The sequence below is a fragment of the Xyrauchen texanus genome, chromosome 27 (genome assembly GCF_025860055.1).
Source record: "Xyrauchen texanus isolate HMW12.3.18 chromosome 27, RBS_HiC_50CHRs, whole genome shotgun sequence".
Taxonomy (NCBI): domain Eukaryota; kingdom Metazoa; phylum Chordata; class Actinopteri; order Cypriniformes; family Catostomidae; genus Xyrauchen; species Xyrauchen texanus.
This window is the reverse complement of record NC_068302.1, coordinates 29248041-29262433: the sequence shown is the minus strand read 5'-3', so window position 1 is coordinate 29262433 and position 14393 is coordinate 29248041. Positions and strand designations below refer to the sequence as shown.

The following is a 14393-nucleotide window of genomic DNA, read 5'->3' as shown; positions in this document are numbered from 1 at the left end:
CTCACACAAATTAACGCGTGAACTTTATCTCGTAAAAACATGTACCAAAACGTTTAAATTGAACATAGATTAGCACTGTTTTTTAAGTAAACATAATAATTCTGTAAAAAAAAAAAAAAAGTTAACATTTTCATTTTGTTTTTCATTGTACAAACCCAACTAACGTTTTTGGTTAACGTTAGTTTATTGTTAAAACCTAAAAAAAATCCATTCTTTGAAGACATTGTTGACCTCACTCACTGAAGACTTTGAGAGGGGACAAAATGGATCTTAATTTCTCTCTTTTTATGATTGGGGTACTCTGTCTTTCCTAACATTTAGACACCGTTAAATGGCTTCAGGACCACAGTCTCATTTGGCTGTGATGATGTTGTTATGTTACAGTTATTGGCAAATAGAAAGATGAGCTGACCTCTTCTTCCTTGTTGAATCCTGTGGTGAGACTGCGGGAGGCTGGTGTACAGGCCTCCTCTGTGTGTTAAGTCTATTCTCACTCCCCTGAGTGCAATCAAAACACCTCAGATGACATTCCTGTGTTCAGGTCACCCAAGACAACTTAACTATATAAAGAAAATATTATGTAAAATTTTAATATATAATGTACATTATTTTTAGACATTTAAATTGACAAATCATGATTCGCTTTAGGTGGACTATAGCAATGCAGTGGTCAGTACTGACAAGTACTGACCACTGTAGTACCACTGTACAAGTAACCAAATTCCTGGCCAACAAACATTCCAGGATCACATGATTCAGCCAGATCCATTCTGGGTCAAAGTTTCACACACAGGCTACTGAATGAATCTTCATTGGTTACAACATTAACAAATTACAAAACTAGTCTTAGATCAGGCTGAAATCTCTCTACAGTCTTGTGGGACTGGTATAACAGTATCTCCAGTCTAATGTTTTAACATATTAAATATGTTTTAATACATATGCCGTCTGAGAATTGCCGTTAATAATTCAATAAAAATAACTTTACTATGAAACACTGGAATTGAAAGTAATGTTAGTTTGTAATTTTAAGTGACAGAAATCTATCCGCCAAGTCTTTTAAGAAATATTTTTTTAGAATAATTGTCACTGACAGATTCTAGAATATACGACTCCGATTTAAATGACAAATATTATATAACTAATTTATTTCGTCTAGAGAGGCAACATTTTGTTTCATTTAATTCCCATCCTAAGCATGTTCCAAGCAATGCGGAACCAATGCTAGCTGTTAAAAAATAAAGATAAGACCCAGAGGGACAATAATACAGTGACACTATATATTTACGTATTTCCGGCCAGCTCACCGTACGGAGGAGTGTTGTCAATCTGTAATCCAGACGTAGACATTTTACAGCTGTGTTACCTGTTCCAACACTTATACATTTTCAGCAAATCTGACATTACAGCAAAATGGTGCTGCTGACAATGATCGCCCGGCTGGCGGATGGACTGCCATTGGCCGCTTCAATGCAGGAGGACGAGCAGGTATCTGTGCTCCGTAATCTCTATATGTTTAATTATTTACATTTGTGTGTCAGGGAAGGCCTGACAGATCAAAGACCAATACCTTGAAAACGTAATTTCTTCAAATATGTCTCGTGATCTGTAATCCTCAGTTAATATATAGCTGTCTAAATCAGGCCTTAAATCGTTTTACATTTTACTTGAATTTTTAAATGCTTCACTCTGAGTCTAGCAGTTCTGTGGATCGTTATGTGTTGTATATGTTTCTCTTATGTATTCTCCGAAAATAAATGAATAATAATAATTGGTGAAAGTGCGTATTAGATTTTTTTTTGTTGTTGTAGTGCATCAATGAGTGCCTGTGATTATTAACTACGCCCTCTTCTGGAATGATTTTTGCTCGCACCTGATTTATTTTCATCACCCGATGGTGTAACCATGTTAATGTGGCGTAACAACAATCATTAAAACTTGGGTGACGTAGATATTGGGGAGTTTTCAGAAATGTCTATGTTCGTTCGAACACCGTTTTGGAGGTAAACATTACTTGCGTAAATATTACAAAGTCCAGTGCCTTAAAAGAACAGTACACCCAAAAATGAAAATTCCAAACTGTATGCGATTCTTGCTTCCGTGCAACACAAAAGGAGATTTTTAGCAGAATGTCCAAGCCACTCTTTTTTTTTCATACAATGGAAGTAGCTAGTAGGTGCTTCCCAAACTGCACACTTCTGCACTATTCTGTGCCATTTTGTATTTTAATTAGTGCGCGTATTACTAAAATGTAACAAGTGTTCTACAAGTACCTGTATGATGCACTTCTTCAGACGTCACAATGGAGTGTGGAATGTTGGACACTTCATGCACTCAGCGTTCACGAATTGCTGTACGTAGCGGAAGGGGTGGAGTTACCTGGTGTTCTTGCTGTTCTGACAAAACAATTGTAAACGATGGAAAATGTGGCAAATAGCGAAACTTCAATGAAGACGGCCCCTTACAAATGTGAGTTAAATGTTTACCCTCACCCACAAACAATGCGTTTTTCTAAGACAAATATCTATATTTATAACTTTCATCCATCCATCCATCCATCTTCAACCGCTTATCCGAAGTCGGGTCGCGGGGGCAGCTGCTCCAGCAGGGGGCCCCAAACTTCCCTATCCCGAGCCACATTAACCAGCTCTGACTGGGCGACCCCGAGGCGTTCCCGGGCCAGTGTGGAGATGTAATCTCTCCACCTAGTCCTGGGTCTTCCCCGAGGCCTCCTCCCAGCTGGACGTGCCTGAAACACCTCCCTAGGGAGGCGGCCAGGGGGCATCCTTACCAGATGCCCAAACCACCTCAACTGACAACTCAATTTATAACTTTATAAACTATAATCACTGGCTTCCGGTAATGGCCGTCCACACGTTCACGAGAGAGTCGAGTTCCAGCGTATGACGTAGGTCTAGTGTAAGCTGTGGTGAGAAGTGACTAACAGGGAAGCGCAGAGGACAGAGGAAGACCGTATACATGTGGACGGCCATTACCGGAAGCCAGTGATTATTTATAAATTCATAAACTAGATAGATATTTTTCTTACAAAAATGCATCGCTTTGCTTCAGAAGGCATTTATTAACCCCCTGGAGCGGATGGATGGATGGATGCAATTTTTTTGGGCTTCAAAATCTAAGGTACCATTCATTCTGATTATATTTCTTCTTGGAAGAGCCAGGATATTTTTTTTTTAATATAGTGTTTGGCTGAAAGAAGGAAGTCATATACACCTAGGATGGCTTGAGTGTGAGTAAATTATGGGATAATTTTAATTTTTGGGTGAACTAACCCTTTAAACCTGAGTGGCAACGCATTACGTGCGCTTAAAACATCACTTCCATCATCAGTTATATTGCGAATGCTTCCATGTAGTAAAAAATTGTTAAAGGAGCAATATGTAACACAGACACACATGGTTACTACAGTCCAAATTCTAAATATTGGAGAAAGTTGTCCCTTCTCCCCAGACTGGTTCTCCCCAGAAGTTGGCCCCCCACCCAACGCAAAATAGTCTCGATCGTTTGTGCTGTAAAACATTTTGTTTGTGCTGCTTTGGTTTTTTAGATATTAAAGTAATATTTATAGGTCATTCTGAGGTCACTCAGTCCCCCACATGCTCCAAATTTACTCCAAATAGTCTCGTTTGTTTGTGCTGGCTTGTGCAGGTAAAAGTTTTGTTTGTGCTGCTTCGGTTTTTTAAATATTAGACACTGAATTACAGGCGAATTATAAATGCTGATATTTATTGAATAAAATTCTGACAGAATAAAATAGATCACTTAATGGTCACAAAAATCAAATATAGTTTAGTAGCAGTCTCGGTCATTCTGATTACTACATTAGGCTACTATATATTTCTAAAATAGTTCTCTTGTTTTGTGTGTAGTCATTTTATTTTGGGTTTGTCATTCATCTCTTGCCAAAATTTTGGATTAAGAAGTTTTAATACAACAACTCCTCCTTATCAATGTTTTTGTTGTCGCTATGGTGTTTATTAAAAACGTATTGGTGTTCAGACAGCAGCAGCTCAATATTCATCTGGTGTCTTGTTTTTTTTTTTTGTCGCTCACTTTCGCTCAGCTCTGGGCACGAGAAAAAAAAAAAGCGCAAATCTCCTCAATGTGAACTTCTTTTTTTTTCTTTTTTTTTTTTGAGCCGAATTGCAGAATAATTTTTGTCAAGACTAATCATCACATCATTTGTTCAATAAAAAATTATCTTTACTTCATTCATGGTGTTTCCTGATTGTACTATTTATTTACATGGAGTATCATCTGCTACACTTCACTGCCACTACTAGGGTCAAGTGATACTTCTGTTCAAGATGCTCTTGTGGAAATTAGTGTAGCGTTTGTAGAGAAAAATCCATATAAATCAAACTAGAAAAGTAGTTACTAAATACAATTTCTGGCCAATGTAAGTACAATGTTTTAACACTGCCAGTTACAATAGTATTTGTTAACTTCAAGAATAATGGTACAACATTCAAGACAGCTAATATTGTCAATGTTTATTGAACAGAATACTCATTGCTAATACTAATACATGCTAATTACAGTTTTACATGTGACCGATGTTAGTTTTTTTTAATACATTGTGCATCTAGGGGTCAACATTTCCATATTGGTCCTAATATAAGATACATTATCCTTCTATATTATTACTATGTTATCCTTATATTCAGACCAATACAGTAATGAAAACAAGTTTTTACTGAACATGACATTTTTTTTGAGTCAGGATTATTTAAGTGGGTAATTATGTTTTGCTTATGGCAGATGCCCAAGAAACCAGCAGTTGACAGAGATTCCATTTTCACAGTCCTGTGTTCATCAAGAGGCCATAAGTCCAAAATGGCAACATGGCTACTCCTAATCAGAGCATCTGGACCGAGCTTAGTAAGCAGCTAGGAAACAAGATCACTGCAAAGGCTCTATACACATTTTAAATTAAATAGACACAACATCTGGACTGCTTTAGTGTTTACTCATGAATGTGATCATGAAACAAATGGCAGTAGTGATGACACTGGGTGAAAGGGACCCTGGCTCAAAATCAGACCAAAAGATTGCTGGACTTTTGATCTTTTAAGTTCCATTTCAGAAATCGATTGAATTCATGCCTGAAATGGTTAAATACAACACCAAGTTCTCTAAAACTCCAAAAAGGGAATACACAATTTTGAAGCCTGGCATGTGGACACATGTGATAATCACATTTGGCAAGAAGTGAAATGCCCCTGCACATTTGCCTTTTAAAAGAGCCAATGTCTATCCGTCAGCCACATAGAAATCCGAGGCAACTGTAAGGAGTGTCGTGGACACATTCACAGAAAATGTGACCGAGCACCTGAAATGAACATCCCAACAGTGCTCAAGTGTTTAATTAAAAACACTGATGACTCCCTGCACACTGGCTGTTCCAAGCGTGCAATGTCTGGTAACTTGCGTGTGCAGATAGCCAAAGAACTGGGTGAGGGTTGAATGGAACCCCATGTATGGAGGGCATCAGAGGCAACAAAGCTGATGGGTTTTGTAGATCCTGAGCAAAGTCATCTGCCTAATTTGGCCACCCTGTGCAAAGCAAGAGAGAAATTATTTAGAATTAGGCGACAAGGATCCCATTGTGTCACTGCAGATGTTAAAATACAGTGCTATAGTGGTATAGCATTAAAGACATACACCGTGGTATAGCATTAAAGACATTTGACTGGACAAGTTTTTCTGTCACTATTGGAGTCAAACAAATGTATATGTACAAGTCATTCTCAAAGACATCTACTAACTCCACTGTGAGTTTTGATGCAACCGGCTCAGTAGTGAGTAAACTACAGGGACCAAATGGCAAGTCTGGACATATATTCTTATATCAGGGCATTCTGGCTGGGGATGAGAGCTCAAGTGTCCCAGAGGTGCAAATGCTGTCAGAGAGACACAATGTTAATGCAATAACACATTGGCTGACAGAATGGATATGCGCAGGTGCACCAACTCCAAAAGAGGTTGTGATTGACTTTTCTCTGGCTTTGCATGGAGCTCTGGTCAAGGCTTTTTCATCCTGATCTAAATGCCTACATCAAGTGTTGTGGCCTTGTTTGATCTGCCAGTGGGACTGCTTGAAGAAAAAAAAAACACATCTAATTAAATATTTCTTTGTGAGGTCAATGGCACAGCTTCTCATGTCACATTCCATGGACTATGCAAAAGAGCTACTACGCAGCATTACTGTTGTAGCTCTCAGCGAAGCAGAGGGCAATGACAGTTCTGGAGCCCGCCTCATATCAAAAAGGTGCAAGAAATACCTGGAAGACCGAGTTGCAGAAGAGCGTGTCATCATTTCAGATTGAGAGGGTGAGGACCTGGAAGTGGATCCATATGACCAAACACAGACAGTCCTACGACAGTGGGTAACAGACATATGTGAGGAGAGCAGGTCACTTGCCGTAGGTAATGGGGATCATGATAATATGCACTTCCTGCCTGAGATTATTCCCAATATAATCTGGCTTGCAAGTTACATACCACACTGGACAGGGGTAATGATCCCTCCCTTTCGAAGCACCAACATCACCGCAAGTTCAGCCAATGTCAAAGCAAAGAGTTCAAAAACATCAAACGTGGTCTTTTCCAAGCATGAAAACTTACCTATTCGGGTGAATCGATTCATTGCTCGACATCTGTCCATCATTGAAGGCAACATGCAAATTTGTTCTGCAAAACAAAAAGGTGAAGAGGATACAGCTTTTGCAACCGTGATCATCACAGGAGCCAGTCCACTATCCACCACAACTTGCAGTGCAGATGGAAAACCAGAAATGGATGCTTCCTGTTCTGGGACATCTGACAATGTCACAAACATCCATCCAACTGGAGAGGCCTAGTGGTTCCAACCCAAAAGAGGAAGAGGAATTCATACCCCTCTCCTTGTCATGAATGGCTCCATGCAGATCCATCTGTGAGGGGTAAAAGACTGAAAGTGGACCTGTTGAAAAATTCAAATAATCAACAGCCTGTTAAACTCAGGAAATCAAGAATCTCTGTGCTGAATAGGGATGCACCGATACCGGTATCTGGTATCGGCCTCGATACCACATTTTCTAAAGTACTCGTACTCGTTAAAAGTCCCCCGATACCGGGGACCGATACCACGGTGTTGTCCAAAGCGGCAGAGTTTACAACAAACTGAAAAAAATACTTGAGTTGCACTGTCACTGTTTACATTTTTTATAATTATTTATTCTGTAATATGTTGCATACAACATGCTTTTCATTTTAAATAAATGTTCTTAATTCCAAACTAGTCCCTTGTTTTTTTTTTTGTTAAATTATATGACTAAAGCTGTTACCTGTAAATTTAAATCATGTTTTTTTTTATTAAGTACTCGGTATCGGTATCGGCGAGTACTGAAATGCAAGTACTCGTACTCGTTTTCCAAAAAAGTGGTATCGGTGCATCCCTAGTGCTGAACACATGTGCATTTGATGAGATTTACTTTAAGGGCAATCATTGCTTTCAAAAGAGGCTTAAGGAGGTCTCCATGTGTCTGGGAGATGTATGACGACCTGAGAAGTGGAGTGACGGAAGCGTCAGAAAAACACAAAATATGCCCACATGCTGTATTTTACACAAAAGACTGATTGCATTGTTAAAATGTATTTTCACAAATACAAGTATTTTTTTATATGCCCTATACCCTTGTTTTCCTACTCCTGTTTGGAGAAGTAGTATCTTCTTTTTTGGAAGTCGGGCGTGATGTTGTTTGCACTCAAGTCTATTGTTCTGTGTGGTACATTATTTGTGTTAATGGATGTTCGATACTACACAGTAATTACATTTCAAAAGTAAAATCATTTTTGCTTAATTCATTGAGTCACAGGTTTCCACACATACATATATATATATATATATATATATTATTAGTACTAGTCAAAAGTTTGAAAACATTAATATATTTTTTTTTATGTATCTGAAAGAAGTCTCTTCTGCTCACCAAGGCTGCATTTATTTGATCAAATATTCAGTAAAACCGTAATCTGGTGAAATATTATTCCAATGTAGAACAGTTGTTTTCTTTCTGAATATATAGTAATTTAATAAACTGTAATTAATTTATTCCTGTGATTCATTACCTTAGTCTTCAGTGTCACACGATCCTTCAGAAATCAATATAATATGCTGCTCAAGAAAAATTCATTATTATTATTATTATCAGTTGAAACAGTTGTGCTGCTTTTATATAAAATGATTTATATATAATACTTTTATTCAGCAAGGACACATTAAATTGATCAAAAGAGATAATAAAAGATATTTATATGGTTAAAAAGATTTATATTTCAAATAAATGCTGTTCTTTTTACCTTTCTATTCATCAAAGAATCCACACAAAAATGTATCACAGTTTCCACAAAAATATTAAGCATGCAAAATTGGTTTTAAACATTGATAAAAAATAAGAACCATTTGGCACTGAAGACACAAGTTTAGAAAGTGGAATTTTACCCCATTCATCCATTATGTAAGTCTTTAGCTGCATAATTGTACTGGATCTTTGTTGCCATATGGTGTGATTCATAATGCACCACACATTCTCAGTTGGCGATGGTCAGGACTGCAGACAGGCCAATCTAGCACCTGCATTCTCTGCATCACAGCCATGCACTTGCAGTCCGGGCAGTATGTGGTTTGAAGTTGTCCTGCTGGAAAATTCAGGGATGTCCCTGGAAAAGACTGTGCTGGATGGCAGTATATGTTGCTCTAAAATATTTAGGTATCTGTCTGCATTCATGGTGTTCTCACAGATGTGCAAGTTACCCATGCCATGGGCACTGACACACCCCTGACCAATACAGACACTGGCTTTTGGACCTGATGCTGGCATTTTTTGTAGTTGAATAACTTCTAATATGTCATAATATCAAGGAAAATGTGATTCCTCATGGCATGACCCCTTTAAGTCATTATTTAGCCTACTAAAAATCTGTCATATCTCATTCATGCACATTCAAATCTGCTGTGTCATGATCAGTCATGAGACGTGCGAGTACCAATGAATGACATTTGACATTATTGAAAAGAGTTGCTTGGACCTTCTCCTTTTGCATTCCTGGAAAAAAGGCAACGTATGGGACAAAGTTTTAATCTGCAGCTGAATAGCTATACAGTAATTGTGTGAATCTTTTAGAAAACATAAATTTCCATATGAAAGCAGGCATTTTTTTGCATATTTCAAAAATATGTTTTGCAGAGAACAGTCCATTTTGGCTTTAATGTTAGATTAGGAGGGAATAGTTTTCTTTTTCAAAGAAAAATAAATGTGATTTTAAGGTCTAACATCTTTACGTTTCCTCCTTTCATGCTGCCATGAAGGGAAGTGAAAAGGTTTGTTTACCTTTAGCCTTGTGAAATGCCTCTTAACAGGACTGTCAAATGGATCACTATAATAGTGAGTGTGTTATCGAGTCTAAACCTCATGTCTGTCCTCAGATCGGTCGAGACCTCCAGCAATATCAGAGCCAAGCCAAACAGCTGTTCCGCAAACTGAATGAACAAAGTCCCACCCGATGCACCTTAGAGGCTGGCTTAATGGCCTTTCAGTAAGTGTACTGAAACTATACTTAAATATATCTCTATCTGACACTGCATCCATTATTTATAGAAAGAGAAAAGTAAATCATTTATCAAAAGTTGGTGAATTAATGAATTCCAAGAACATAATACACTTGCATTTTTTAACAAAGATAGATCACATGGGTCATAAATTGTGTGTCCTCTTGCCTCTTTTCAAAGCTATGTCATTGAGAAAGGAGTTTGCTATCTGGTGCTGTGTGAAGCCGGGTTTCCTAAAAAGCTTGCCTTTGCATATCTTGAAGATCTGCAAGCAGAGTTTCATGAACAACATGGCAAGAAGGTGCCCACAGTCTCCAGGCCATACTCATTCATAGAGTTTGGTAATAGCCCTAACTCTCCACCAGCCAGAGTTTCATTGGCTTCAAAACATATTGGAGATCAAAAAATTAAAGAATGTTAAAATCACATCTAATAATACTGTTTCTCCTGTTTATAGATACATACATTCAGAAGACCAAAAAGTCTTACATTGACAGTAGAGCACGCAGGAACCTGAGCAATATTAACACAGAGCTGCAGGATGTACAGAGGATCATGGTGGCCAACATAGAAGAAGTTTTACAGAGAGGGGAGGCCTTATCTGGTAAACTACTCACACCTGTAATGTTGTCCTTAATTTTGTTTAATGAGCATTAGCTTATTTGGAATTTGGTCTGTGGTAACCGAAGATCAAAAAGTCTGTACAATTTACTATATTCACATATATGTTCTCTTATCTACACCTACAGTGGCACCAAAAAGCATTTGGAAAAATAAGCCACACTTAATGTATAAATATACACTGTCCAAAATTAAAGGTGCTGTAAGCGATTTTAGCCGTTCTGGAAGTCCACGCGACATTGACGTTAAATTTGACACACCCCCTTTCTCCAAAGTTTTGTGATGTCACAGAGAGTGGTGAGATATCTCAGGACACTAATTTTAGTGATATCTTTCAGGGAGAGGAAACATTTTCTGAATACCATTCCATAAAAAAAGTCACTTGCAACACATTTAAGAAAGTATATACACACTTTCTGGTTATCAAACTGGATGTACAACATTTCCATAGTTAAAGGAATATTCTGGGTAATACAAGTTAAGCTCAATCGACAGCATTTGTGGCATGTTGATTACCACAAAAAAATTAATTATTTGTCCGGGAGCAAAAATCTAATTTACAGTGAGGCACTTATTATTTTATAAAAGCACTAACATGAATTCTTCTGTTAAAACTCATTTATTATTTGAGCTGTAAAGTTGCATAAAACGTCATTTTTACTATAATTTTAAGGTTTTAGGGTTTGTTGACGTTACATTATCATGGCAACAAAGTTGTAAAATGGGCTGTAACTTTACACAGAAAAGCTTCTTAAATTATTTTATCACACTAAAATCAGGTTAACATGCAAATTGCTTTTGTCTTGTGGCTAGAAGTTTGAAACGGTGAGTATTTTAACGTTTACGGATTGGCCCCATTCACTTCCATTTGTAAGTGCCTCACTTTAACCCAGATTTTGGCTTTTTTATAAGAAAAGTAGGGGCAAGTCAAAATTGATTTTAGTGGTAATCAGTATTATTCCTCAAATGCTGTCGATTGAGCTTAACTTGTATTGGAACTGGAGATGAAATACAACTGTGTGAAATGAGGAGAACTGAATTCATACATCATCCATACATAAGTAGCCTACCTTTGAACCAGTTGGTTAAAAGTAATAGCAAAGATTGCTTAAAAAGGTCTAGCATCATTTGTGTGCAGAAGCATTTTGCTTATTAATTATTTATTTTTTTCATCTCTTTTCCTCAGCGTTGGACTCAAAGGCTAGTAACCTGTCCAGCCTGTCCAAAAAATACAGAAGTGATGCTAAGTACCTGAACACTCGCTCCACGTATGCTAAGCTAGCTGCGGGCGGAGTCTTCTTCATCATGCTTATCGTATACATACGTTTCTGGTGGCTGTGAGGTCTAGGGGATCGTTTTGAGGGGTGAAGGGCTCCTGAGAAAATGACAGGTGAAAAGCAGATGGACTCAAAACATCAACAAGCACACGTTGAGTTTTAAAGCCTTGAACTGTTCTTAAAGACTGTTGGGTTCAGCGCTTTCCCTCTTAACAAGCTGTTAAGTCCCTAACCTAATTCTCACTGGTCTCTGTTTTATGAACTACACAGAAGTTTGTATGTGATTGATTTGACTGTGCAAGGAAAATTTGTTTTAGTGTGTGAATGAAAGTGTGTTTTCCTGTATATGTCTGTTTAAAAAAATATATATATATATATATATATATATATATCACTCCTGTCATGGAAATTAATCTTATATACTTTATAACATTACCATAACAGCAGTGGATCCCAAATCTAGAAATGAATGATTCATTAACAGAAGTATGTTAAATCAGATTTGTAGTTTCAGGACATTTGGGTTGAGAAGTGAGTAAGAAACCACTTTCACTGAATGCTTAAAGGATATTTCACTCAAAAATAAAAATTCTGTCATCGTATACTCGCCCCCACTTTGTTCCAAACCTGAATGGCCCTTTTCTTCAGTGGAATACCAAAGGATATATCAGGCAGAATGTTATCTTCATTCACTATTCACTTTCATATAGGGCTGATACGATTAGTCGACAATGTCAAAAATACAAAAAATTGTCGACAAAATCTTTTGTTGTGAATTATAATATGAGTGTCACGGTGTGTATCTTATGAAGAAAATCAGCGATACGCAGCTCTATAAAGAAGAAAGAGTTTGTTTTTCATGAGTTAAAGATGAATCCATTATACAATGCAAAAAAAATATTTTTTTGATTTGTCTTTTTTTGGTTTGTTTTCCAATATAAATATCTAAAACTCCTTATGTACATTTACTTTAGCAGCTATACTGCAGAATAAAAAATTGTTATCAGATAATTTTGAATATAATATTTAATTCATTTTAATATTTAAATATTTTAAAATATAAAAAAAATCCTTAAAACAACATTTACCTGAGAAGTAGCATATAAGATATTTAGACTTGCTTTTAGAGCATTTATGTTGAATATGAGTATATTTTTTTTCTTTACTCCACTGGCAGAAGTATGAACAAGTGAAAATATACACATCAAAATACACTTATTTAAGATACATTCTCTTAAAGCAAGTTTAAATATCTTCTATGTTGCTTCTCAAATGAATGTATCTTGCTTTAAGGATTTTTAGATTATGTTAAATGGAAAACAAGACAAAAACACTTAATAACAATAGGATTTTTTGCTGTGAAAATTTTAATTAAGCAATTAAAAAAGTAGTTTTTCCCCTTTAATTCAGTGAATGTCATTTAGAGGTATTTTTAAAAGATGATTTTGTCCTCTTTATTTTTAGTAAGCATGTTTAATACGACCTTTTAAGTCGAGGCCTAAGCTGAATAATCAGTTAAGAGCTAATGATTCATCGCAATAATCGCGAATAATCATTCGATTTAGTCGATTATAAAAATAATCATCAGTTGTAGCCCTACGTTTTCATATGCAAATTAAACTGAATGGTGACTGAGGTTAACATCTTTTGTATTTAGCATAAGAAAGAAAGTCATATTGGTTTGGAACAACATGAGTGAGTAAATTATGGCAGAATTCTAATTTTGGGGGGAACTATACCTTTAATTCTCCTTGCGTTATGGACATTAGGTAAGACTTCCTTCCAAACAGGAGGTGTAAACAAAAGATGAGTTTGTGTGATGGCTGCATTATTAAAACTTCAGCCCCTCCAACTATCTGCACAAAATCTAACAGTTATACACCTTTTTCAGATATAGTTACAACAATCTGCAGATTTTAAGAAAGCTAGTTTGACTTGTTCTCAGAAGTACTTAGTTACAAGTCTGAGTTTTGCCATTTCAATATGAACTTGCAGCATTTTGGAACTTTTGTTTTGTTGGTAAGTATTACGTTACACAACAAACAGCACTTCCACTGCAGCAGGGATACTCAAGGTGACGTCCAATTACTCAATACAGACCAGATCGTTAAAGTAATTGTCAGGGAGAGGCCTGCAAATGTTTGAGAAGGAGAGATGTGTATAGTTTATTGTGTATAGTCCAGTGCAGTCCGCTACGCTTATCTGTATCTGTGGGACTACCCCTTTGCACAGTTGGAGATATCTGACCTGGGTGCATTCAGCTTTATCTATCAGAGTATACATTAGTTTGTGTTTTACTAAATGCATTGAAGAACTAAACCCACAATACCTGATCAGACGTCCTTGTATGAGCTGGATAATCCTGACATGCTTGTCAAAAGTGCTTTCATGCAGCTCACCAAGCCTCCAGTATAAATAAAATGATTCAAACTCAGTTTTCCTTTTACTGTGTACATTTCACAAAACAGCCTGTGATCCTACATAGGACAAGTTTCTTCAGAAGATGGATGTAACAGAACATGTTCACAAAACATGTAACAGTGAAGAAGTTGCTAAAACACATACAGTCTCACTACATTGTTTGTGCATTTTGTATAAAGGAATATTCCTGGTTCAATACACGTTAAGCTCAATCGACAGCATAATATCAATAACAATTGTTGCATAATGTTGATGATTGGCTCAAAAAAAGTTATTTAGACTTCTTTAAAAAAGACAATGGAAGTGAATGGGCCAATTATTGGAGGGTTTAACGACTTTTAAAGGGGTCGTTCATGTGCAACTTCAAAGTGGGAAATTTGTATTTACGATAATTCCGATAGCACGTGAAGGCAGCATTATTTCATTTATTTTTTTGAATACCTTTTAATGAAAAACCCCCC

General features: G+C 36.8%; 2 protein-coding genes across 3 annotated transcripts in view; one reads left to right on the top strand and one right to left on the bottom strand.

Annotated features, from left to right (window-relative positions):
- The window catches only part of LOC127620568 (uncharacterized protein C1orf21 homolog), a 156825-nt gene that overhangs the window by 57646 nt on the left and 84786 nt on the right, over positions 1–14393 (bottom strand). The gene's annotated exons all lie outside the window — the stretch shown is intronic.
- On the top strand, positions 1294–13939 carry sec22bb (SEC22 homolog B, vesicle trafficking protein b). Of its 2 annotated transcripts, none has more exons than XM_052093719.1 (5): positions 1294–1488; positions 9491–9600; positions 9794–9954; positions 10071–10217; positions 11421–13939. In XM_052093719.1, the coding sequence occupies exons 1-5, from the start codon at positions 1414–1416 to the stop codon at positions 11573–11575; spliced, it is 648 nt and encodes a 215-aa protein (XP_051949679.1). In that variant the 5' UTR covers positions 1294–1413; the 3' UTR covers positions 11576–13939. The 2 variants fall into 2 exon arrangements, with proteins under 2 accessions (XP_051949679.1, XP_051949680.1); XM_052093720.1 differs by lacking the exon at positions 1294–1488 and adding an exon at positions 9265–9385.